Genomic DNA, 25,471 nt, shown 5'->3' on the forward strand with positions numbered 1-25,471 from the left:
GGCCAGGGCTTGTCCTGTCCGGAGACCTGGAGCACCTGGAGGGCCCATCCACCCACCCACCATCTACTCTTTCTCCCCAAGCCTGTTAGAGGAATGTTCACTCTGAACGAGGCTGGGGGAGGGCTCAGCAGAGAAGGGAGGAGAGGGGGGTCAATATAACCAGGGCTCAGATAGTGTGAAAAGAACAGGGCTGGGGACTTCCCTGGTGGCGCAGTGGTTAAGAATCTGCCTGCCAATGCAGGGAACACGGGTTTGATCCCTGCTCCAGGAAGATCCCACATGCCGCAGAGCAACTAAGCCCATGAACCACAACTACTGAAGCCCGTGAGCCTAGAGCCTGAGCTGCGCAACAAGAGGAGCCATCGCAATGAGAAGCCGGCACACCATAACGGAGTAGACCCTGGTCTCCACAACTAGAGAAAGCCCGCGTGCAGCAACGAAGACCCAATGCAGCCAAAAAAATTAAAAATAAATTTAAAAAAAATTTTTTTAATTAGAAAAAAAAAAGAACAGGCTGGGACTCAGCTGGAGCTCCCCGTGAGCTGGATCACTGTGATGGTGGCTATGCCTCCTGTCTCATCCCTGTGCATTTCCACCCATGAAGTTCCCTGGGAAAAGGCCAAGCTATCTCCACCACGCTAAGTGGTTTGAGCAAGGGAAAGGGCTGGAGTGGAGGGTTCAGGTGCTCAAGGAGGCAGGGAATCCCCCCTGGGACCAGCATGGCGATAGTGACTGGAATCAGGATACAGTAAATGGGGAGGGGTGAGAACCCTGAGCCTGACTTGGAGCCCACTCCCTACTGGCTGCCCCCCACTCCCAGCTCTCCTCAAGCTCTCTTGGCAGAATCTGAGTGTGGCCTCTCCAAGAAAGCTTGCATGGGTGACCCCCAACACGGTCACTTTCCCAGGGCTCCCAGACTCTCCCTCAGGGATCCTGGGGAAGATTTTACAGACTTCCCTAATCTTTTGCAGCATAACACTGTCAAGTGCACGAAATCTCAGCCAGTAACAAAGGAACCTGATAACAGGCAGGGATGTTTTCTCCTACAGGTGCTTCAGTGATGGGGTGAGGGGTCACTGCTACGATGGGGGCAGTCTGCAGCCACCAGAAGGCTCTGCAGGCCGAAAGGCCTCACTCCAAGGTGGTGGGCAACCGAAGGTACCCAGAAGTTACAGCCTGAGAGGGCGATCCTGCCTACCCTCCCCATCCCCAGAAAAAGTGGGGAGATGGCACAGCAGTGGTGGGACGGCTGGCTGTTGGAGGGGGGAGAACTCCTTCAGTGATGGGGATCCCTGCTTGGAGTGAGTGGTCACGGAAGTGATCACACTAGCTGAAGACACCTGCAGGGATGGGGGAGGGGGAGGTTTCTGCAGTGAAGTAGCGCTTTGCACAGGAAAGGGTCGGGCTTCTTGGGGGCTGGGGGTTCCTACGGTGATGGGGCCCTGGGGTTCGCTGCAGTGATGAGGGTCACCGCAGTGATGAAAAGCTGAGCCATTGTGGGGGTGAGGGGTGAGGGGGCAGGGGTGGGGTAATATCGGGATAGCTGGGGTTGCTGCAGTGCTGGGGTGGGGGGACTGCAAATTGAGCCCCTCTGCTGCACTTGCAGAACCCCTCACTTCCTGAAGGACGGAAAGGGTGCGGCCTCGAAGGCCTCCGCGCCGCACTGACGGGGGGCTGCGCGGGGCGAGGACGCGGTTCCTGCACTGCGGCGTCTGGCTGGAGCGGCCGGCGCTGGCGCGGAGGCGGTACTGCGCCCGAAGCGGGCGGGGAGCAGCAGCCCCACCGCAGCGACAGGCGGGGCCGAGGCCAGCTGGAGGGGCCGCCTTCCGAGCGGGGGCGGGACCAGCACCCACCGGGCCGACGCCCCTGGGCGGACTCAGAGCAGTCGCGGCGGGCGCCCGGCAGGTGTCCAGACTGAATGTGGCCCGGGTCGCAGAGGCGGCACCACCTATCCTGGTCCCGTCGTGGCGCCCAGAACTCCGCAGAGGACGCGACGGTGAGGCTGGGGCTGCCTGAGGGGAGGGGGACGATCCCCAGACCCGGCCCGCAGCATCCCTAGACAGTTCGGCTGTGCGGGCGCCGGCGACTGCAGCCCCCCTTCCCAATCCCAGATCACTTCTGCCAGGATGGGGAGAGGTGCTCTGGACGGATCCCAACTAATCCCTCTGCCCCAACACCTCTCCGGGTCTTGCCTCCGTAAGCCCCCCTCCTTTCGCTTCCCATCTCGTTCTTCCCAACCCAATCCCCTCCACTCCGGCCTGCAGCCCGTCTCAGCGCCCCTGTCAGTTGAGGAGCCCGAGAGAGAGAGAGGGACTGCGGCCCTTCGGCTCCCCGTCCCACCCCGCCCCTGCTATCCCTTGCTGGGCTGGGGGCACCCAGAAGGATGCTGGCCCTTTAAACCCTTGCTCCCCACCCCGAGCATCTTCCATCTCTCCACCCGCGCCACTTCCAACAGCTGGCAGCCGCGGGGAGCCCCGGGGGGCCGGCAGGTACTGGGGTGGCGGTGAGGCCCGGGAGGGTGTGATGGAACAGCTGCGACATTACCCACCCCCCACCCCTCCGCCCCTAGAGGAGCCGGCGGCGGGACTGCTGGGCGCCCGTAGCGCCAGTTAAACATTAACCCTCCGCTCCCCGGGTCCCCGTGCTGCCTGGAGCTGCGCTCCGCCCCGGCTTCCCAGGTAACCGGCGAGGATGCCCATCCCGCCACCCCCGCTGCCTCCCTCCCCTCGCCACCTGTCCGCCGGGCCGGGCTCAGCCTCGCGCCCCCTGCAGGTCCGCGTCCCAGCGCCGGAGTTAGAGCCTCCCTGCCTGCTTTCAGGAGGGTGGGGCGGAGCGCCCTGAACTCGCACTGCGCACCCCTCATCGAGCACCCCCTCCACCAGAGGCACCATGCCCGGCCTGTACTGCCCCTCCAGCTGGACGCCGCTGCCCCTCACGGACTCCTGGGTTCGGGCCTGCGCCAATGGACCCTGCCTCAGCCTGCGGGCCCGGCTCACCTACCACAACCCACAGCCGCAGCCTGTGGACGGTGAGTCCCGGGCGGGGGCGCAGGGTGGTGGCCAGCGCAAGCCTAGCAAGGTCCCACATCGCCTGTGCCCCCATCCCGCCCCAGGCGTGTTTGTGTACCCGCTGGCCGAGGCCGAAGTGGTTTCGGGCTTCGAGGCGGAGGCCGCAGGACGGCGCGTCTCCTTCCAGCTGCAGAGCCGGCGCCGCTCGCAGGCCGCCTGCTGCCGCGCGGTGGGCCCCGCGCTGGGGGCCTCAACACCCCGCCGCTGTGCGCAGGGTGAGTCCAGGGCGCTCCCCGCCCCATCTCCCGGAAAGCAACCGCACTTTAGTTCCTGGCCCCGCTCTGCATCCCGCCCCTCTCTGCCCCCCCTCCAGCCACTGGTTTTTTCATTCATTGATTCATCCTTTTATTCCACAGTCGAGGACTGGGCCCCTGACGTGGGCCAGGTGCTGGGGAAATGTGAACCAGGTCTGACCCGAGGTTTGCAGCCAGGTAGATAGACAAGGCAGGCAGTCCACACATCCCTCTCCCTCTGGAGCTTTGGCTCCTGAGCCTGGGACAGGGTTTTGGTCATCTCGGAGTCCCAGAATCCCAGCATCTGGCACAAAATGTGGCACAAAGAGGATCAGTGAGTGCTGGGTGAGGGGATGGAAGCCCACCCCTCTGCTAGGTTTTCTGGCTTGCACTTCATTCCTTTATTTATTTGTACATTCACTTGATTCCTGCACATGGGATTTACCATCTGGGTGAGAAGAGGGACAGAATTCAGTGGTGTTGAGAGTTGGCACAAGCCCAGCAGGTAGTTAGAGGCCAGAGTGAGCTCTGGGCTGAGGCCTCAGGAAAATTCCAGAAGGAAGTGGAGCTAGCATTTGACTGAAAGGAAGGGTGGGATGTAGTGATATGGAGAGGAGAGGAAAGGCACTCCAGGCAGGGGCAATCGTGTAAGCAAAGGTTTCGAAGTAAGTTATACTGGGTGATGGTAATAAAATACCTCATGTTTATAGTGATTCACAGTTGACAAAGCCCAGTCACTGATGTCACCTCATTTGAATCCAGAGAGGTATGTAATGCAAGTGTTGTTCTCCTTCCCTCTTTTATAGGTGACAAAAGTTAACAGCAATAGTCTCTTAAATGTTGGATGCTTCGCGTATATCATCTCATTCATTCCTCACCACAGTCCTTGACATATAATTACGACCCCCATTTTATAAATGAGGAAACCAAGCCTCCTCTAAACAAGAGAGTTACCAAAGGATAGAATTAGAAATCACAGAGTGGAGACTCAAAACCTGACACTGTGCTCTCTTCACTGTATCAGACTGTCCCAAGCCTCAGCTGCCTGGGATGGAAGCCCCTTTCTTCCTTCTTACCTTCCTTTTTTTCCTTCCATTTTTTTCTTCCCTTCATTTATTCAGCAAGTATTTTTCAAAAGAGTGGGTAAATGATTATTGTGGGGAAATGAGGTGAAGTAGGGCTGTAAAGGTAGGCTGGGGCCAGACCATGTAGGGCCTTGACCATCACTGTATACACCTGGCCATTTTCCCTTTAGCAGCAGTGGTGATGCCCATGACTCCACCCGTCCCCAAACAAACGGGGATCTAAGTAAAATGATGTGCTTGATATGTAAATGTCCTCTAGCTAGCTTCCAAATAGATTACAGTTCCTGAATTCCTCTTGGGTAGAAAATTCTGGAGCCACACCTAGTGGGCAGTGGGGAGTCCCTGACCGTTCATGAGCAGGGAATTTGTGAGCAGGTGGGTACCAGGCTATGGGAGATGTCAGCGAGGGTTCTTTAGGAAGATGAGGCCCAAGGGTTGAACAGGCTGGAGCAGGTAAAGAAAGAGAGGCGGAGGGTATGGGTCCCCCAGGACCTTGGGGGTGGTGTGGACATGCCCCCTTCTCCTCCTCAGCCCTCTGTTAGCAGTGATGTCACTGCTGCCTTTCCTAATGACAGCCAGCTCCTTCTACCATCAACCTGCCTCTCCTTCAACCATCGTTCATCTCATGCCTCCATCCTGCATCACCAGTGCATTAGCCCAGCACCCCTCCAACCTCACAAGATCCCCCTTGCCCAAGCTCCCCTGTCTCAGTGCCTGCTCCCACCCCCAGATTCCCCCATCTCGTCTGCTTCCAGCCCCCTCTGACCCCTTTCCTCACTCATCATAGGTCATCTTGTCTTGGATCTGGCCCAGGCCCGGTCCACACTCGTGCTGCCCACAGGCCTCATCGCCGCAGCCGGCACCATGACAGTGACCCTGCGCAGCAGCCGGGAGCTGCCCTCCAGGCCTGACGGGGTGCTGCGCGTGGCCCTGCCCTCCGTGCTCACCCCTCTGGCCCCGCCAGGCCCGCTGGGGCCCCCCAGGCCTCCGGGGCTCTGTGACGACAGGTTGGGCCTATGGTGATTCTCTTCGTCCCTCCCTCGGCTTCTCTGGGTCTAGTGCGGGTGAGGGGGCTTTGGCAGGGTGCCCCGGGGGATGGGCAGGGTGGGGAAGGGCTGAGGCCAATCAGCCAGAGGGGCTAGGGGCCCTGGTAGTGGCCCAGTGACCCTCCTTGTGTTCCCTTCCAGCCCCACCAGCTGCTTCGGAATGGGCAGCCCTGAGGGGGATGGGCCAGCCTGGGAGGAGCCAGCTGCCCCTCGGGACGTGTTCTCAGGCCCTGCCCGTTGCCCGGCCCCGTACACCTTCTCCTTCGAGATGCTGGTGACTGGGCCATGCCTGCTGGCAGGTGGGTGCCCCTCCCAGCATAGCTGACTGGGAAATAACTGAAGGCTCAGGGATGGGAGGAACACAGGACAAAAAGAAGACAGGGACCTAAGCCTTAGGAACCTCTAGTCTCACAGTGGGATCACCCCCTGGCCACTTCCACACAACACACACCTAGGTTTGTCAGTGTCATTTGTGTATATCCCACTCCACTCGCCAATGAGAAGAGAGGTGCTTACAATGAGACCGGTCCAAGTGATGAAGTTGAGTTTTCTTGTGCACGAGGTGGAGGAGGATGTTAAATCAGCAGCTGGCTGCTATATAACTGCTTGACCAGGCAGGAATACACCTGGGAATTCTCCTCCCAGTCCATGAAAGCAGGTGAATCCCCCCTTGTCCACTCCATAGCTTGGACTCTGAGAGCTGAGCTGAATCAGTCATGATCCTGGCCCCACCACTATTGCCTGGGAAACTGATAGTTGTGCTCTCAGTACTGGCTTGGGGTGGGGCAATCATCACCTCTCCCTGCCTCTACATCCCTCAGGCCTGGAGAGCCCCTCTCACGCTCTGCGGGCAGATGCCCCCCCTCATGCCAGCTCTGCAGCCACCATCTGTGTCACACTGGCAGAGGGCCACCACTGCGACCGGGCCTTGGAGATCCTGCTGCACCCCAGTGGTGAGAGACTGGGACACACAGTAGGCCAGCTCTGACCTGCTTCAGGACCACCTGGGTAGCATTTTTCAAGTGTAGATTTCTGGACCCCAAGCCAGACGACTGAGTCATTTGTGAGGGTGGGCCTGGTGGTACAGGGAGGCCGGACAGGCAAAGTTCTCCCAGGACAGTGGGCCTGAGCAGTTGGGGTCTAGAGACAGGGACTTCCCTGACAGAGCTGTGTCCCCTTCTCCCCAGAGCCCCACCAGCCACACCTGATGCTGGAGGCCGGCAGGCTGAGCTCAGCAGAATACGAGGCCCAGGTGAGGGCCCGCCGGGATTTCCAGAGGCTGCAGCGAAGGGACAGTGAGGGGGACCGGCAGGTATGGCTGCCTGGGGTCCTGGCCTGGCCCCTGGTCCCACTTCTGGCTGTGTTAGTGCAGGAGGAGCAGGCGAGCAGGCTTACGTTGGGATGGGCAGGGGGCTTCTGCTCTCAGCAGGAGCTCTCAGTAGCTGCCACCACCCTCCCAGAGGACTGATGAGTATTTTCACAGGAGGGCCCACTCAAGTGTCCCTGGAATGTGTCTCGGAAGATTGGGGGTAGGACTGACCTAGGCAGAGGACAGCCACTTGTCTCTGCCCCCGCTTTTATTCAGATGACTACAAAAGGGTGCCCCCTCTGGGTGGAATGGATTGAGAAAGTCTCCGGGGCTAGGTCCTGCTGCCAGCCTAGGTCGGAGTTGCACTCAGCCTGGCCCAGGATGACTCGGGGCTCCCGTGCTCAGGTGTGGTTCCTGCAGCGACGCTTCCACAAGGACATCCTGCTGAACCCCGTGCTGGTGCTGAGCTTCTGCCCGGACCTGAGCTCCAAGCCTGGACACCTGGGCACAGCTACTCGGGAGCTCCTCTTCCTGTTGGATGGCAGCAGCATGGCACACAAGGCCTGTGGGGGCACGGTGTGGGCAGGCCTGGGGTTGGGTGCAGCAGTGGGTCTGAGGTGGGCTGGGGGGCAGCCTCCCGAAGACACACACACACACACACACACACACACACACACACACACCCCTCTCTCTCCTTCTCATGCTCATACATACATGCATTTCTCCCAGATTCCAAGAGCCTCTTTCATATGTAAAGTTACATTCAGTCACACCGAATCTCAAACCCAAGGATTCACATACACCTCCAGGGTCACATACACAATCGTCTCTCACACAGAGTCTCCCTCACATGCCGGGGTCTCACTTACAGTCTCACACACACAGAGCCTCACCCAGATTACCCCTCATTTTACACACGGCCTGGAGAAAGCAAGCAATCTGGCATCCCTTGTTCTCTACCGGTGCCAATGGGGCCTGCCTCACCCTGCCCTCCCTGGCTCTCCCCAGGATGCCATCGTTTTGGCTGTGAAGTCGCTCCCGCCCCAGACACTCATCAACCTGGCCACGTTTGGCACATTGGTGCAGCCCCTCTTCCCAGAGAGCCGGCCTTGCAGTGATGTGAGTGTGGCCCGGGGCTCTGGGGGCCTAGCCAGAGGCGTCTCAGCCAGTGTGGCCCAGCCCATGTCCTTCTCCTCCAGGAAGCTGTGCAGCTGATCTGCGAGAGCATGGAGATGCTGCAGGCTGCGGGCGGCCCCCCGGACGTGAAGTCTGCGCTGGACTGGGCCCTGGGGCAGCCCCAGCACAGGGCCCACCCTCGGCAGCTGTTCCTGCTCACCGCTGCCTCGCCCATGGCTGCTGCGACCCACCAAACCCTGGAGCTCATGAGGTGGCACAGGGCGGCAGCCAGGTAGGATGGAGTGGGCAGGGCCAGGCTCCTGAGATTGGCCTCCCAAAGAGGCTCCGGGAGGTCACGGCTGCTCCCCTTCTCTTGTCAGGTGCTTCTCCTTTGGGCTGGGACCTGCCTGCCGCCAGCTGCTGCAGGATCTGTCTGCCCTCAGCAGGGGCCAGGCCTACTTCCTGAGGCCTGGGGAAAGGCTGCAGCCCATGGTGAGCTTGAGCCTGGGCCCTGCTCCCTATTCGTCTAAGTCCTCCTCCCAAGTTGCACTGAGTCTGAAACAGAACCTGGTCAGGTTGTGGGGTCTCTAGGCACCCTGCTGTGGGGTGCTGCAGGAGGCCAGAGGTGTGGGAGACATGGCCTCTGACTGCTCCCCAAATCTTGCTCTCAGTTTTGTCCGGGTACTAAGCCATATCTTTGAAAGTCTTGCCTTATCCACGTGGCACAGTTCAGGCCAGGAGAAGCACTGAGCCCTGAGTACTGAACACTCAGTCCCCTTGCTTGTTCCTACCCCCATTCCTTCCCCCAACCCCAGCCAGACCCTGCTCCCCTCAGCCAGGGGCTGGGTAGGTGGCATCAGCAGAAGGGCAGCCTTCCCACTCTGTTGGCTGTGTGGCACCTCTTTCTCTCCCATGGCCTCCCTCTGGTCACTCCTCACAGCTGGTGCAGGCCCTGCGGAAGGCACTGGAGCCCGCGTTGAGTGACATCTCTGTGGACTGGTTTGTGCCCGATGCGGTGGAGGCGCTGCTGACGCCCCGGGAGATCCCAGCGCTCTATCCCGGGGACCAGCTGCTCGGTTACTGCTCGCTCTTCAGGGTGGACGGCTTCCGGTCCCGCCCCCAAGGGGTAAGCCTGGGCTGGGGTGTGGGAGGTGGGCCTGGGATGGCTGAAGCCCCTGCATCTCTGCAAAACCCATTTCCTATTCCCTGTGCCTCTCTCTGCCAAACGCTCCTACTGCTACCCACTAGACCTCCTTAGAGACCATACTGGGTCCCTCAAGGTGACTGCAGCCTGCCTCCCTCATAAGGTCTTCCACTGAGCTGTCCTGTAAAGTGCTACCCTTGGTCACTAAAGCACACAGTTACAGAGAACAGCGCCAGCATTAGTTTCAAGGTTTTTGTCGAAACTTGCTCATTACTTCACACAGTGCCCTGCAAAAAGCACCATCTGGATTATTTCCTGTAACATTCAGGGACAGACAGAGCATTGTCTCGATGAAATCTCAGATCCCAACTCTGCCATGTACTAACCATTTGATTTTGGACACGTCACTTAACTTCTCTGAGCCCATTTCCTTGTACTGATTTTTTTCGTAAGGTTGTAATTAGAAGTCATAACATGTGTGCTCTTGGTAGGATACTTGACACATAGAAGGAGTTGGATAAATGATTGTTATTTTTATTATGAAAAGCTTTATCTGTCTAGAAGAACCAAGCATGCTTCCTCCTTTTTGGTCAGGAGAGCTGTATAATGGACTGTTTGTCTTTTTCCCTGGCTGCCGGGAAGCTCAGGGCCAAACCTGAAGCTCAGCCACAGCAGCTCTAGTAACCCTATGGTCAGCATGTATGCTTCCTCTTTCCTTAGTACTGGGCTCTCACTTCTGGTTTATTATCTTTATTGCCTCTTGCAGTGAGCCATCTTAAATCCTGTTTGGAAAGAGGTAGTGTATAACTATAATCAGTTGTTGTTTTTTTTCCCCCCCCGCAATGTCTATCCCTCTCCAGGGCCAAGAGCCTGGCTGGCAGAGCTTGGGCAGCTCCGTGTTCCCATCCCCAGAGGAAGCACCATCTGCCACCAGCCCTGGCACCGAGCCCACTGGCACCTCAGAGCCACTGGGAACAGGCACTGTGTCAGCAGAGCTGTCCAGCCCGTGGGCTGCTGGGGACTCAGATCGGAGTGAGTGCCTGAGTGTATGTGTGCTGGAGGAGGAGTGGGCAGTGGGAGGGGCCAGGGCTGGGATCTATTCTCCTGCCTCCCAGTAGGTGCTGATGCTCTGACAGACCCAGTCACGGACCCTGGACCTAACCCCTCTTCTGACGCAGCCATATGGCGCCGCATCTTCCAGTCCTCGTACATCCGGGAGCAGTATGTGCTTACCCACTGCTCTGCCAGCCCAGAGCCGGGCCCAGGCTCCACAGGCAGCAGCGAGTCCCCCGTCTCCCAGGGCCCTGGGTCCCCCGAAGGCAGTGCTCCCCTGGATCCCCCTTCTCAGCAGGGCTGCCGCAGCCTGGCCTGGGGAGAATCTGCTGGCTCCCACTCCTGCCCCCTGCCTCCACCCCCACCGGCTCCAGTCAAGGTGAGATTCAATCCACATCCATCTACCATGTATCCAGCAAATATTTACTGACCATTGGCTGTATGCCATAAATTGTGCAGTGGTTACTATTAAGTCTACCTGAAGAAATAGATGGGTAGTGATGGTATAATGTATAATGATGATACCATGCAACATACATTGATGAGCACAGGGATGTGGCTTTATGGGAGTTCAGAGTCAAGGTGATTAACCCTGTCTGAGGGAGTCAGGAAAGCAAGAGCCACCTCTGGAAGAATAAGAAGTTAGCTAGGCAAAACGGGAGAAGACATGAATAAAAACAGACAAGCAACAACCTCAACTGAGACATAGGCATGAAGTGAGAGGACGCTGGGAAGGGGGTCAGGGGCCAGAAGGAGTCTGGCCTCAGCCCTAAGGGTGGTGAGCAGCCATCCAGGGTTTCAGACAAAGGGGCACGTGGCCAGCTGTGTGTGTATGTCCGATGGCCAGGAGCTCTGCATTCCTTGGCCATTGGACCCCCCCCTTCTCACATGCAGACTGGGGCCTTGAGTACTGAGGTGTTGGGCCGTCGACGCAGAGCGGCTCTAACTGGCCGAAGCCTCTCATCCCCCCCAGGCCGGGTGAACTCAGTCCCTGGCCATCTCCGGCACCCCTCTCTGGGGGTAGCACCAGATGGGCCAGGCCCTGAGCCAGGGCAGCTGCTGGGACAGGGCCTGGATGACTCAGGTAAGGGTTAAGGGGAGCCGGGTTCTGACACCAAGTAGACCTTGGGGAGGTGGAGCCCAGGGCACCCCACTGCCCCTGCTCCTACCATCGTCTCTTCCCAGGAAGCCTGCTCTCCCCAGCCCCCATGGACTGGGACATGTTGATGGAACCACCCTTCTTGTTCACGGCTGTTCCCCCCAGTGGGGAGTTGGCCCCTCCAGCAATACCACTGCCTCCCCAGCCTCCACGCTGCCATGTGGTGATCCGGGCCCTGTGCGGGGAGCAGCCTATGAGCTGGGAGGTGGGCGTTGGGCTGGAGATGCTGTGGGGGCCTAGGGACGCTGGCTCACTGCCTCCGTCACCCCCTGAAAGAGAAAGTGCTTGGGACCAAGCACTCCATCGACTGACAGCAGCTTCCGTGGTCCGGGACAACGAGCAGCTGGCTCTCCGAGGACGGGGCGAGACCAGGGCTGACCGGGGTGAGTTGCTGGTGGCCCCAGTCAGGGCTCAAGGAGCCTGTATGGGACAGAGAGTGGCAGAGGCACAGGTCTGTGGGATCACTCGCTATACCTCACCTTGCTCACAAGTGATTTGAGGCGGCTCACCCACATTGTCAAGAAAAAAAATTAAGCAGGGCAATGGGGAAAAAAGGGATAATAAAAGGAAGCAGAGAATGAGATTATATCAAAGATGCACACCATGAGGTTTTGTGCCCTTGCAAGCATGGGACCCCAAACTGGCAAGCTTCCTAGCAGCCAACAGAGAGGGAATTTCATCTTGTAATGATTCACAGTGCCCACAGCATAAAAACAAATCTGTCATTTAGGAAGATTATTAAAATTACATAAAGTTAAAATGTCAGTTCTTCAGTTGCACTAGCCACACTTCAAGTGCTTAATAGTCACATGGGACTAGTGGCTACTATACTGGATCATGCAGATGTAGAACATTTCCATCATTGCAGAAAGTTCTGTTGGGCAGTGCTGAAATGAGTGGATGGAAAAGGTACCAGTCAATGCCTCCTCTGGGCTGTATCCAGAATGTTGAATTTGTGCGTGGCCGGGGGCCTAGTCTTGCTACAATGTGGTTGAGTGTTCAGCCTAACCACTTCTTGTCAAAGCTGAGGAGTCTGAGCTGACCCCGAGAAGGAACTCCATTCTGTTCAAAAGTGGACAGAAGGCTGGGAATTCCCTGGCGGTCCAGTGGTTAGGACTTGGTGCTTTCACTGCCGGGGCCAGGGTTCAATCCTTGGTCGGGGAACTACTAAGATCCCGCAAGCCTGGAGGCACAGCCAAAAACAAAACAAAACAAAACAAAATGTGTACACAGGGAGAAGCTATGGGAGCACTGAGATTTTTTTCTGGGAAGCCCTTTGTAGAGTGGGTGCTGGGAGCGCACCCCCCTCCCAGTCAACATGTGGCTCCTTGGTTTTGCAGGTCATGCCCGGAGGTCCTGGCTCCGAGCCCTTCAGACAAGCAAGGTCAGCTCTGCCCCTTCCTGCTTCACTTGCCCTGTAGCTGTGGATGCTACCACCAGAGAGGTCCTACCTTCAGCCCTGCAGGTGCAGAGCTCAGGTAGGTAAGGTCCCTTCCAGGTGACCTCCCAGGTGCCGGTTCCCATCTCACTGGCCACCCTCCGAGACATACCTCACCTGTCTTCTGTGCCCCTGCAGAGCCAGCCGAACCCCCGGGCACCCCTCCTGCCTCTCAAGGTCATCTAGATGCAGCTCCTCTGCCCCCAGTCGTCCACTCTAAAGGTAACACTCAAATTTGGGTAAATGGTAGGGACCAACCAGGCTTAGGGACCACCACTGAACGGCTCCAGTTCAGGACTTAAGGGAGGCTCTCTGGCAGGCGGCTGGGAGCCGGACCAAACTGGCAACTCCAGTTCTGCTTTGGGGGACCACGCAGCCCCCATCGGAGGTCCTCATCGTCTGCCCCCCGAGCCTCCCTCTCGGCTCAGCCTGGGCCGTCGGAAGGCCAGAGGCCCAGACAGCCATAGACTCTGCAGCCCCAACACGGGCCAAGCCAGTGACAGCAACAGTGAAGGCAGCAACCACGACTACCTGCCCTTGGTGAGGACTCGGGAGGTGGAGGGTGGCGCTGCCAGGCCCAGGTCGCTGTCTCAGCTCGATTCTCCCCCCACCTCCTCTCTCCTCAGGTGCGCTTGCAGGAGGCGCCCGGCTCCTTCCGCCTAGACGCGCCCTTCTGCGCAGCGGTGCACATCTCTCGGGAGCGCCTGTGCCGTGCCTCGCCCTTCGCTGCACATCGCGCCAGCCTCAGCCCCACCTCGGCCTCCTCTCCCTGGGCACTGCTGGGCCATGGTGCTGGCCAGGGTGACAGTGCCACGGCCTCTTGCAGCCCATCCCCCAGCTCGGGCTCCGAGGGTCTAGGCCAGGTGGACAGTGGCCGGGGCTCAGACACCGAGGCCTCGGAGGGGGCAGAAGGGCCTGGTGGTGCCGACCTGCGGGGCCGGACTTGGGCCACTGCTGTGGCGCTTGCGTGGCTGGAGCACCGCTGTGCCGCGGCCTTCGGCGAGTGGGAACTGGCGGCAGCTAAGGCTGACTGTTGGCTGCGGGCCCAGCACCTGCCCGACGGCCTCGACCTGGCCAACCTCAAGGCCGCAGCCCGGGGTCTCTTCCTGCTGCTGCGCCACTGGGACCAGAACCTGCAGCTGCACCTGCTGTGCTACAGCCCAGCAAACATGTGAGGGTCACCGGTTGCTCTGGCTGGCACCCCCCAACAAACTCAAGTCACTGCCACCCAGAGCCAGCCTCTTGGTGCTGGGAAGGGGTGGGTGACAGTCCACCCCTACTGCTTCTCATTCCCTTCACAAAATCCTCTTGCCCCACAGAAAGTGCCTGCCTGTGCTCTCTCCTGCTCCTCCCACCCCATGCCCCTTCCCCTCTGAGCTCTGTGCAGTGCAGTAGAAGGGGAGAGAGCCACAGTCCCTAAATCCTATGCAATAAAGTGCCTCTTAGGACTGTCTGAATGAGTTCTTTATCTGCCGCGTGCCTGTCCCTCACAGCTTGGTCCAGGCACCTCCACGTAGGCTGCACAGAAGCGGACTTCGCAAAGTTTATTGGGAAGGGCACACAGTCCATCCCCATCCAGGGTCCTGAGAATAGACTGGAGGGGAAGAGATGGAGCTCAGTGGGCTTTCTTGCTGTGCTGGATGGTCCTGGGGAAAGGCTGGGGGCCCAGCCAGAGCTGCAGCAGGATGACAGCATGGCACATGTGCAGGGCACCAGAGCTGCAGGACGTGGATGGGTATGTGTTCCAGGAGAGCTCAATGAGCCCCAGCACCAGCAACCTGGAGATGAGAAATAAGCTCCAGGTCTGTCCAGGTTCTAGGCCTGCAGCACTTCAGCTCACCCCCTGCCCCTCCGTGGTCATAGTCTTGGGATGAGGAGCTCCCTACCCCTTCCCACGCCCCCAGGTTGTCCCAGCTGGTACCTGAGCAGGTGTGTGAGCCAGCGTGCAGGCGTGGCCCACAGGAGGTAGGGCAATGTGTGGAAATACCAGACGTAGAACTGGTAATGAAGGGAGCGGCTGAAGCAGATGCCAATGAAGTTGGAGGTGAAGAGGGCAGAAACAATCTGTATGCGGTGGTCAAGGCCAAGGGCAGGAGCAGAAGGGGTAGGGAGGTTTCAAAGCAGAGGGACAAAAGTTTTGGGGTCAGATAGCCCCTTGGCTCTGCTGTTCCTAGATGCACACCTTTGGGCAAGTTTCTTAACCTCTCTGGACCTATTCCTCAGTCTGACGTGGAGGCAGTAATATCTAGAGCCGTAAGGCCTAACGAGTCGTCACTTACTAGCTATGTGACCTTGGCAAATTACTTAACTTCTTAAAGCCCTAATTTTCCCATCTTTAAAATCTGTAAAATGAGGATAAAACAGAGTCTCTTGTGAGCTTTAAATGTTAGAATGTATGTAAATCTCTTAGGACAGCACCAGGCAGAGAGTGAGCACTCATAATGGTAACTCAATAATATTTAGAATAAAGAATAAAAAATGCTTAAATATGTAAAGTGCTCAGCACAGTATTGGTAAGAGCTCTATGAATGGGCCCTGTAGCTATTACTGCTACCTCCTTTTCCCTCTCCCAGGTCACCAGCCATGCAGGGCTAGTTGACCAGGACCCCAACTTCAGCTGGAGAGGGCAAGACTTACCTTCCCATGATTTAAAGGATATGGTTGGGTGTGAGGGGCTGGGGTGGAACCTTCCTTTTGGAGGGATCCTTCAGCAGTGACAGGATACTTTCTCCTGTCCTGGGGAGAAGCCATTGAGATACTTATCAAGCCCCCAATGTGGGCCAAGCAGAGCTCAACATCTCCCCATGCAGCCCCTAAGGCCTAGGCCCTTCACTCCTTCCCCCATGTCTGCTCATGAAATTGCTCCCCTTTCTCACCTGTGCCACCTGCAGAGGGCAAAGAGCAAGAGCAGGGTGAGGTGGACAGTCAGAAGTGCCAGGTGGAAGGCACGATGCAGGAAGAGGGCCTCAGGGAGGAAGCGCCAGTTCACGGTCCAGCGGAAGAGAAACTGGCGGCCAAGGTCAAAGGAGCGGGATACGTAGCCGACGGGGTTCTCCAGCAGGAAGGGTAGCCCCAGCACCACCTGAGGATGGGTGTGATGTCAACAGAGCTGCCCAGGCTCACCCTCAGCCTCATGCTAATCACTGAGAGGAGGGGGAACAGGGTATAGGTCTCAGAGGTTCCCTAATTCCCACTAGGAATAGCAAGAAAGCCAGCCCACCCACCCAGACAAGAGCCTTGGGCCAAAGAAGCAGGTAATAACAGTGCTTTAAGTTTGGATTCACCAAGTCATAAATGTGCAGAGTTAGAAAGGCTCTCAGAGACCATGTAGTTCAACACCCTTGTCTGACAGCTAAAGAAACCAAAGCCTAGAGGTGGTGGCTGCCCAGATCAGAATCAACTCCCAAACTCTGTCTCTTGGCTTTGAGGAAGTCTCAAGGATGAAAGGAGGCCAGACAGAGTGGCCTCTGCTTCCTTAGAAAGGGGAAAGGGTAAGGAGGGAATACCTGAAGGACAGCACAGATGCCCAGCTTGGGGAAGGCCCCACGGAGGCCAAATTGCATGAGGAGAAGGAATAGTAACCCAGGGGCGAAGAGCAGCACATTCATCTTCACAGAGACTGCCAGGCTGCAGTGGATAGGGGAGAGGAGAGTGGGGATCAGCTCCAGGGCCATGCACCCCACCCAAAGATGTACAGCCCACCATCACCACAGCAACTCCTCCCCTCCCCTGCCAGCAAGCTCCAGGCAGAGGGTGAGCACTCGTACTCAGAACTGCTGGAGGGAGGATAAGGCAGCCTGGGAGGAGGCTGGGAGTAGGGTGCTGATACCCTGTCTCTACACTCAGACTGAGTGAGCAAATATATATTGAGTATTTAGAAAGTGCAATGACCAACTCCAACAGCAGATGCTGTCTGGAGGGAACAGAGGATGGGAAGAGGGTGTGTGTGTAGGGGGCCTGGGGGTGAAGACTTTCTACACATCCTGGACTCACCTAGTACGGCCCTAACTGACCTACACTGTCTGGCCACTCCCTTACTTCCTCTGCTGCAGAAAATTGGGGAGAAAGTGATGGAATACAGAAAATGAAAGAGGGGACCAGAAGGGAGGGGTGTTGACCTGAAACAGCAGCAGCCCCAGCTCCAGCGCTGGGCCAGCAGGAGGTTGATACTGAGGAAGAGCAGCACCATGGCCACTGGGTCATTGAAGAGCCGCAGCACAAAGATGGAGTGGACACGGTAAGAGGCACAGCACATGAAGAAAAAGACGAAGGGAGGTACCTGAGAGGTGGGCACAGTGGGGAAAAAGGTCAGCTCACCAACCCTGAACCATCCCCACTCCCCAGCCCTCCCAGTTTGGGGCCCCCTGTTCCTGGTAGTGAGGACTCACCTTGCAGGTCTGGTGGTAAATCAAGAAGACAAGCAGCAAAGTGGCCAGGTAGAGCACAGCGAAGATGTGCTGCGCCATGCGGATGTCAGTGCCCCGGCCAGTGGCATAGTATAGCCCCATAAAGATGTACACAAAGCCAGCTGGATACCTGGAAGAGGAGAAGGAACGTGAGTTTGGATCAAGCTATCTGGCCTGGCATCCAGTCAGCCCCTGCCATCCTCACTGAACCGCCTATCCCCACTCACACAAGAGGTCCAGTGTCACCCCTCAGTTGAGTATAGTCATAGGTGCCGTTGATGACGCCCTCCACCTCAGCCATGTAGGCTTTCCAATCAATCTCTGTATCTGGAAAAGGACAGGACGATGTAGTTACTTCCAGGTTCAGAATTTCTCTGCCTCAGCCCATCAAAGCACAGAGTTCCAGCTCATCCTCGGGACTTCTATCATAACCCCTTCTCTAAAGGCCTATCTGACATTCTCTGGGTGAACCCAGGTATCTCATACTCAAACATGTCTGTAATGGAACTCATAACCTTCCACTCCAAATCTGCTCCCCTTCCTGGGTTCCATGAATGGTACCATTAACCTCTCAGCTGCTCAAGTCACAAACCTGGGAAACACCTTTGATACTTCCTTCTCTTTCATTTCCAACCCCCAGTCACCAAGTCCTGCCTATTCTTTATCCTAAATATCTCTACTATCTCATCCTTCTCTGCTATCATGCAAATTTGGGCCTAACAAAATCTCTAGCCACAATGGTGCAAGAGCTCCCTAACTAGGCTCCCAGCTTCCACTTTCACCCCACTACAATATATTTTCCACCCTGCAACCAGAGAGCTCATCCTGTAATAGAAATCATATCACATTTCTCTGCTTAAAACTCTTCAATGATTCCCCAAGGCTCTTAAGATAAAGACCAAATCTTATTCTTCCCATTTTTAGAAGATGCAATTATGAATTAATAAGGTTAAGTGACTAGCTCAAGAACAGTGAGCTAGGAAGGGTAGATTGGAACACACGGAGCTCTAAATTCTTAACCACCATGCTAACTATCTCCTTAACACAGCTTACAGATTCCTTCATGATCTTGTCTTGACTTCTGCAATCTCATCTCTTAGTACTACCCTCACTTGATTTCTGTGTTCCAGCTCTAAAAAAATTCTTTCAGTTCCTCAAAGGAAATAGACTTTCTCTTTTGATAGGAGCTCTTTGATACAGGATTCTCTCTGCCTAGAGTACTCTTCCCCCCAACCCCTTTTGTCTCTTTCCTCAAGGAACTAGCTCTTATCTTTCGAGGAGGACTCTCGGAAGCCTTCTCTGACTCCTCAAGTCTGCATTAAGTGCCCTCCTATGTCCTTTATAGCACCCTGCCTACTACCATCATGATGAATATGATGTGTTGTAATTTTCTGTTATCTTTGTCCAGGCCCACACACACAAGTAGGAAATGTGTCTATCTTTTTCACCACTATACCCTTGGTACCTAGCATAGTGTAAGCCATATAATAAGCACTCAATAAATATGTATTGAATTAATGGTCTTTAGCAAGTAAGCCTTAAGTCCAGTGGTTTCAGCCTGGAGAGGAGTCACCAATAATGCCAAACGGACTCAAACGGTCACAAAATGCCATCACTGAGAAGAGACTTCCAGACCTCAGAATTGAACAGATGAGAAGATTGAGACCCAGCAAGGGAAGTGACGTGTCCAAAGCCACAGAGACAAGCAGCAGCAGCCGCCATTAACTTGGACCCAGGTTTTCTGGGAGGGATTAAGATCGGGTTTGGCTCTCCGCGGAGCAGGCTTGGGATTTGGGTAAAAGATACGGGTCTGCAACTGATGACTGAGTGGATCAGGGGTCTAAGTCTGAGCTCCCAATGTGGGTCCCAGTTTTGGTCGGGGGTTCGGTCCCCCTTCCCACCCTCCCCTCCCCCTCGGCGCACTCACATGCCACCCTGTGAATGACCCAGAAGGTGATGCCCACCTCCGCCAGGCAGAGGCAGGCGGCCACCAGCAGCGTGTAGCGCGGTTCCAGCAGCAGTAGGCGCCGCTCTTGCCAGGCGCGCCGCAGCCACTGCCCGCACAGTCCCACCGCCCGAGCTGCGGGACCTGCCCGGCCGCGCTTCCTCATGCCTGCCGCCATCTTGAAGGTGCGCCGCACTTGCGGGCCCGCTACCCCGGAAGCCCGAACCTTTGGTACTTAGGTTCCGCTTCCCGCGCCGCGTGCCCCAACGGACCGAAGGCTGACTGGAGTGGCCGGAGTCCTTATTTACTCCACTAAAATCTAGTTCTTCCACATCTGTCTCCCCTGATGGACTGCATGCTCCATACGAGCAGGAATAGACTTACTCCTCAGTACATACTCAGCCCTGGGCACACAGGAGCTAATGTGGATCGAACGTTTGCCCAGAAAAGTAACATTCCTGCCCACGCCATGTCTCTACCCCCCTCCTCCGTACCTCCCCCGCCTAGCATAACACTTCGCCTATGTTGGTAATATCTGCGTTCATGCCAGTCTTTCCTGGAGAGCAAGACCTCTGTCCGCGCTACTCCCGCCACCCCCCAGAGCCTTCCGGGTGCTCAAAACTAGGAAGAAATGAATGTTTCATTAATTTTCAGACGTCTTAATGGAAGGAGCCAAACTGAAAATATGAGAGGGGCAATGACGAGCCGGAGTAAGTCTGACACCATGAGTGTGGCTCTCAGAAGTTAGTGAGCAGCGGATCCAGAGGATTCAGGGTCTGGACGATATTACTTCCCCACCCGGAGGATTCTTCCAAGCGCGCTTAGCAGAGGACGGAAGTTCCACGTGTTTATATTGAGCAACTGCTGGTGCTGGGCGGAGACACAAAGGCCGCGCCTCCTACATGCAGCCATTCCAATTGGCTACATAAGGGGTCAAGCCCCGCCCAGAGGTGGGGGCCAGTTGCCTTCAAGGCCCGGCAGCCGCAAGCATGGCCTGTCCAGGGGCCTGGGCGCCGCTGCCGGAGTTACCAGAGAAGAACTATGGGTACCGCGAGGTCCAGTACTGGGACCAGCGCTACCGGGGTGCTGCCGACTCTCCTCCCTACGAGTGGTTCGGGGACTTCTCTTCCTTCCGTGACCTCCTAGAGCCGGAGCTGAGGCCGGAGGACCGTATCCTCGTGCTAGGTGGGTAGTCCCGGGGCTGCCCAGCCCAGGTGGAGCTGGTTGGACTGGCCCCGCCCCTCACTCCTGCCTGCTCCTCTCAGAGGACTCCCCAGTCAGAAGTCAGGATCCAGTACCTTTAGAATCTCGGCAGTATTTAGCCAGGGCAAACTGGAGCCAAGAGATTCTTAGTCCGGGGACCCCCAGGAGAAAGACAGTCTCTCTGAGTCTGAGTGTGGTAGGTGACCCATGACCCCTTTCTGGACCTGGGGAGGCAGCCTCGAGCACTGGAGAGTTCACAGTAACTAGTTCAAGTCCCAGCGCTAGCTGACTGTAGGACTTAGGACAAATCATGAACCTGTTCTGAGCCCCGGATTCACTTCTAGAAATGGGACTGCGAAATCAAGTCGGATAAGGCACGTGCAGGCACCTCGAACGCAATGCCTACTGCTTTTCTGTGTGCACCACTGGGCACCATGAGCCATTGTCACCTAGAGAGTTATCTCTTGACTCTCCAAGCTCTAACTGAAACTTGGTCCTATGTCGTCGTCGTCCCCACCACCCCACCCCACCCCCATCCCACCGTGTGCAGTGAGGATGAAGACAGCTCCCTCTGAGGGGAGATTGCAGCCGAGATTGGTGTGATTCCCCAAAAGGAACAAGTACTGGGGTTTCAGGTGGGGCTCTGAGAGGTCCACCTGCCCCCCTTGGGGTTCTCTTCCACTGCCAGCCTTGGGGGCTCCAGTGAAGTTTGATTAAACAGCAGATTTCCTTCCAATTATAGTTTTTATTTTGCTATTTTTAAAACCATGTATTAAGTGGAATATTTCACATATATGAGACATTTATAATACAGTATATATGTAAGATATAAATAATAACTCGAATGTGTGTGTATACCCTACTCGGTTTGAGAAATACAGCATTCCTAGGACTAGAAAGTGCTCAAGAACTTGAACCCTGGAGGCAGCTAATTATGTAGGGATCTCAGCACATGTCATCTTAGCTGTGGAATCATGGGCAAAATACTTAAATTTCTGTGCCTCCATTTTCTCAGCCTTAAAAAAAAAAGTAAGAGTACATACTTATTTATCAGGTTTTTAAGATGATTGAGTGAGTATGAAAGATAACTAGAAAAGCCTGACAAAATAAAAAGCCTTGTATATCCAAGGTTTTCTGTGTGGTCCCCCAAACCCCTTCCCCCCAGAGGTAAAACCTCTCTTGAATTTTGTGGCTTTAAACCATTGCATTTATTTATAGATTTACCATAGATCTATGTTTTTCAAGCTTTAGTGTAATAACCTGGAAAACTGGACCCCACCCTGAGTATCTAATTCCAGGGATGGTCTAAGGCAGGTCCCGGGGTCTGTATTTTCAACAAGCCCACAGGCTGATTCTCATGCTGGTAATTGGCAGAGTAACACTGCCTTAAATTCTGCCAGACTGGGAGATATCCTTTTCTGGATAGAGGAGGGAAAAGTCTAAAAATCAAAAAGAAAAACTTTCCAGACAGGATTCCCAAGATCTAAGAACAGGACCCACAGCTTGGGGGGGTACCCTATGTTACATTCCACCTAAACAAACAAATTGAACACCTGGTAGGTGCTAGGGAATGTGGTGAGCATTTTCTAACTTATTTAATCCTCATGGCAACCCCTAGAGGTTAGTGATCAATATTATGAGAACTACTGTAGGTTAGGGTTCAGTAAACTTTTTCTGAAAAATGGCCAAATAGTAAATATTTTAGGCCTTTCAGGCTATACAGTTGGTGTCACAACTAGAAAATGGTGATGGTTGTTATAATAGAATCTTCAGTATGGAGCTACTGGGAAAATAAACTGAGATAATCCTTATAAAGTACTTAGCATGGGACCCAGTGTTCAAAAACTGTTAGCTATCATTATTATTATTGACAATGGGAGTCAGAGAGGCACTTTCTCCAGGACTGCTTGGAGAAAGAGTACCTTGCCTGAAGACTTGTGTCTGGTCCCTATGGCTAGATTCCTCATTACAGATGAGTGCGTGTGGCCGTCCCAGTTTTGCTGTCATTATACTTCTCTGATTCTCTCTTCTTGCTTGACTCCATGCTCTGTAGAATCTTCTGATTATAATTTGGCTTCAATTTGTATTTGCTATAGAGACACAAGGGACTGACCAGAGGATTGACTGTCTAGACCCCATGATGGCTATTTTTTCCTATTATAAATTAGCGAATTGGTATTCTGGTTTACACTTCAGTCTCTTGGTGTTGGGATAGCATCCACATAGCTCTGGGCTCCCATATGATGGGTTCTTGGCTCAATTCTCCAGAGCTCTGCTTGCCTAAGGCCCCACCTAGGGAAGCAGTGGCGGTTCCAAGCCTCATCTTAGTTGTTAGCCCCAAATCACTGCTTTCTAGGCATAACTGGCCCTGTGGTCAAATTTTATTTTCCCTTCATCTTTAATAAAGTTGTTTTGGGAGATACCATTCCTGTACCAAAGGGAACGAAGGAAGGAAATTTGGGTTTGTCCACAGCTAGGCAGAGCTCTGCAGGCATATGAGGTCAGGTGTTGGGTGATGAAGGCATTGTGGTCAGAGAACCCAGTGGGATTTCAGGCTGAACTGGGTTAGAGTCTCCTATTCAGCCATCCTCACCTCCCGTCCCAGAGCCTGTTGTGGTTCCAGTGTTGGGACGCACACATTGGGTTTTCCCAGGTAAGATTGTACTCTTCCTGAGCCCCAGAGCCTGAGGAGGAACACAAGAAGGGGCAGCCGAGGACCAGCCAGCAGTCTCTGGCACCTGTCCAGGTGCCAAGCTCTGCCTGCTAGATTAGGGCTATCCCAACAGCTGATTCTGTGATCCTCTTAGGGAGGCAAATGGGGATTAAAGGCAATCTAATCCCAAGAGCTGGGGATCCCCATGTGAGGCCACCAAGAACTGTCATCCAGGCCTGTTCTTGGGCTGATACTGACCACAAGAGGGCCTGGAAGAGGCCAACAGATCTTTGAAGGAAGCCATGCCCACTGGGCAGTAGGTCCACATCCCCTCCTCTAACCTCCACCCTCCACCACTTTGGGACTGCTTTCCGGGCACTTCCCACCAGAGTGTTATGATTCTTCAAGACTCGGGCTGGTTGTCAGTTCCTCCGATCCTGTTGGCCCACCCATCTAAGGTGGGGACAGGGACTCTCCTATGTGCTCCTGCAGCCTGTCCCTATTGAAACACTCATTGCATTATGTGGCAATTGCCTGACTACACATCTGTTCCTCTCACCAGAGCATCAGCTCCTTGAGGGCAGAAGCTCTTTATTCATCAGCAGAACCCAATATGTGGCGCTCAATCATACATGAAGAAATTACAAGGAATCATCTCCACTGTGTGTCCCCACTTAGTTTCCCCTTCACTTGTTAATTCTGCCTTGGAAAGCAAAGTAAGATAAAAACCCCTAACGTGAAGTCTTCCCAGGGCTGATATCATCAGAGGATCTCTGAGAGGTTAGGAATTAGGATAATACTAGCATTATCCTATTAATAATATTATGATGCCAATATTATCCCCATTCTGAGTCTGAAGAAACTGAGGCTGAGTTGAATGACTTGCCATGGCTGTATGACTAGAGATATCAGAACCCAAATCTTTGAACTCCTAAGTTCAAAGCTCCTACTCTTCAGCTGTTTAGTTTTTAAATTTAGAACATCACATCCTACATGTAGGCTAGGTATTGTTATCTTCATTTTTCTGACTAGGAAATCCAAGTTCCTAGTATGTAAACGACTTGCTTTAGTCCACACAGCCAGGAATGATAGAGCCAGGATATGTGCCCAGATCTGTATGACTCTAAGGCTCATGCTCTTGTACCATGCTGCTTCTCCCTCAGTACGGGAGGGTTTGAGCTGAGAGAAAACAGGCCAAGAGTGGATGGATAATTGGGGAGGTGAGAACCAAAGCTAACCTAGACCTTTTGTCACCCACCCCTTCTCACCCCAGGCTGTGGAAACAGTGCCCTGAGCTACGAACTATTCCTTGGGGGCTTCCCTGATGTGACCAGTGTGGACTACTCATCAGTAGTGGTGGCTGCCATGCGGGATCGATATGCCCATGTGCCCAAGCTGCGCTGGGAGACCATGGACGTGCGAGCACTGGGCTTCCCCAGTGGCTCCTTTGACGTGGTGCTCGAGAAGGGCACGCTGGATGCCCTGTTGACTGGAGAACAGGATCCCTGGAACGTGTCCTCTGAAGGTATCCACACTGTGGACCAGGTGCTGAGTGAGGTGAGGGAGCACCAAGGGAAAGACGGCTGATCAAGAGGTGGGGATGAGGGGTTAAGGTTTTAGGAGACCAGAAGAACTCAGAAGCCAGAAGGAGGCATGGTTTGGAACAAGTAGTGGGTCCCTTCAGGACTATGGTTGCCTGAAGGAAGGGGGTGTTAAGCTGGATCAAGATTGTAGGGGGCTGGAGTGGCCAGGCTCACAGAGGCTGAGGATTGAATACTGTGTTGCCATAGAGATGAGGTAACAGCCAGGTTCCAGGTAGGGAAGGTAAGCAGCTGACAGGAAGGCAATGCCCCCTGCACCTGACATCACTCCCATGCTCCTACCTGTTTAAAATATAGCTCTACCCCCACGGAACAACCAGGGGCAGAGAGGAAGCCTCACTCTTTTGCCATGGAAAGCCCTGAGCCCTGAGCTACTGGATGGAGGGTAGTACCTGAGATTTCACTGGGAGGGCATCTGGGGCCATACTGACCTTTGAGAACCTGGAGATGGGCTTCTCACCAATGGCTTCTCTATCTGCCTTTCAGGTGAGCCGAGTACTGGTCCCTGGGGGCCAGTTCATCTCAATGACCTCTGCTGCCCCCCACTTTCGGACAAGACACTACGCCCAAGCTCGTTACGGCTGGTCCTTGAGGCATGCAACCTATGGCAATGGTTTCCACTTCCATTTCTACCTCATGCAGAAGGGCAAAGAGCTCAGTGTGGCCCAGCTGGCCCTTGGGGCCCAGATCCTCTCACCTCCTAGACCTCCCACCCCACCCTGCTTCCTCCAGGACTCAGATCATGAGGACTTCCTCAGTGCCATTCAGCTGTGAGGCCAGAAGCATGGTCCTCCTGCCTTTCTGCCCCAGGCTCAAGTATTCGGAATTCATGACTCAGGGCTTAAGGTCAGGTCCAAAGTGCCCACATCCCAGGGGCCTCATGCCTAACTAAGACAGAGCTGATGGGAGCAACCCCACATGAAAAAAAATACAGGCTAGGTCAAACTAGATCCCAAATCTCAGGTTTCTGACTTCCTTCTTAGGCTCCTCAGATCTCTCCTGGATTCCCCAA

At 55.1% G+C, this 25,471-nt stretch overlaps 3 protein-coding genes across 22 annotated transcripts in view; 2 read left to right on the plus strand and 1 right to left on the minus strand.

Moving 5' to 3' along the window:
* The first annotated feature begins 1,773 nt into the window (after positions 1-1,773).
* VWA5B2 (von Willebrand factor A domain containing 5B2) lies at positions 1,774-14,104 on the plus strand. Of its 15 annotated transcripts, none has more exons than XM_036851425.1 (21): positions 1,774-1,996; positions 2,570-2,678; positions 2,819-3,028; positions 3,113-3,283; positions 5,174-5,405; positions 5,574-5,731; positions 6,254-6,385; positions 6,620-6,744; positions 7,018-7,302; positions 7,750-7,860; positions 7,941-8,149; positions 8,238-8,349; positions 8,798-8,983; positions 9,862-10,033; positions 10,117-10,433; positions 10,949-11,138; positions 11,240-11,596; positions 12,554-12,691; positions 12,790-12,873; positions 12,971-13,191; positions 13,278-14,104. In XM_036851425.1, the coding sequence occupies exons 3-21, from the start codon at positions 2,890-2,892 to the stop codon at positions 13,824-13,826; spliced, it is 3,888 nt and encodes a 1,295-aa protein (XP_036707320.1). In that variant the 5' UTR covers positions 1,774-1,996; positions 2,570-2,678; positions 2,819-2,889; the 3' UTR covers positions 13,827-14,104. The 15 variants fall into 15 exon arrangements, with proteins under 15 accessions (XP_036707320.1, XP_036707322.1, XP_036707325.1 ...); XM_036851427.1 differs by having other exon boundaries at positions 7,147-7,302; XM_036851430.1 differs by having other exon boundaries at positions 7,147-7,302; positions 10,120-10,433.
* Positions 14,051-19,196, minus strand: ALG3 (ALG3 alpha-1,3- mannosyltransferase). Of its 5 annotated transcripts, none has more exons than XM_036851436.1 (9): positions 18,985-19,188; positions 17,285-17,384; positions 17,040-17,187; positions 16,770-16,930; positions 16,158-16,278; positions 15,528-15,733; positions 15,311-15,387; positions 14,573-14,717; positions 14,098-14,429 (listed from the first exon to the last, which is right to left on the minus strand). In XM_036851436.1, exons 1-9 carry the CDS (start codon positions 19,178-19,180, stop codon positions 14,267-14,269), a joined length of 1,317 nt encoding a protein of 438 aa, XP_036707331.1. In that variant the 5' UTR covers positions 19,181-19,188; the 3' UTR covers positions 14,098-14,266. The 5 variants fall into 5 exon arrangements, with proteins under 5 accessions (XP_036707329.1, XP_036707331.1, XP_036707330.1 ...); XM_036851435.1 differs by having other exon boundaries at positions 14,166-14,429; positions 14,573-14,715; positions 15,289-15,382; positions 18,985-19,196; XM_036851437.1 differs by having other exon boundaries at positions 14,268-14,429; positions 15,311-15,382; positions 18,985-19,196.
* A 764-nt stretch (positions 19,197-19,960) lies between these two features.
* LOC118894391 (endothelin-converting enzyme 2) overlaps positions 19,961-25,471 on the plus strand; it is a 31,454-nt gene continuing 25,943 nt past the window's right edge. The window contains exons 1-3 of one of the 2 annotated variants that reach the window (XM_036850629.1): positions 19,961-20,187; positions 24,132-24,415; positions 24,946-25,258. In XM_036850629.1, the coding sequence (XP_036706524.1) occupies positions 19,992-20,187; positions 24,132-24,415; positions 24,946-25,233 (768 nt within the window). In that variant the 5' untranslated portion in view covers positions 19,961-19,991 and the 3' untranslated portion in view covers positions 25,234-25,258. Of the gene's footprint in view, positions 20,188-24,131; positions 24,416-24,945; positions 25,259-25,471 lie in introns of those variants that run through there. The other variant, XM_036850630.1, reaches the window with a different exon arrangement.

This window comes from Balaenoptera musculus, chromosome 4 (genome assembly GCF_009873245.2).
Source record: "Balaenoptera musculus isolate JJ_BM4_2016_0621 chromosome 4, mBalMus1.pri.v3, whole genome shotgun sequence".
Taxonomy (NCBI): Eukaryota; Metazoa; Chordata; class Mammalia; order Artiodactyla; family Balaenopteridae; genus Balaenoptera; species Balaenoptera musculus.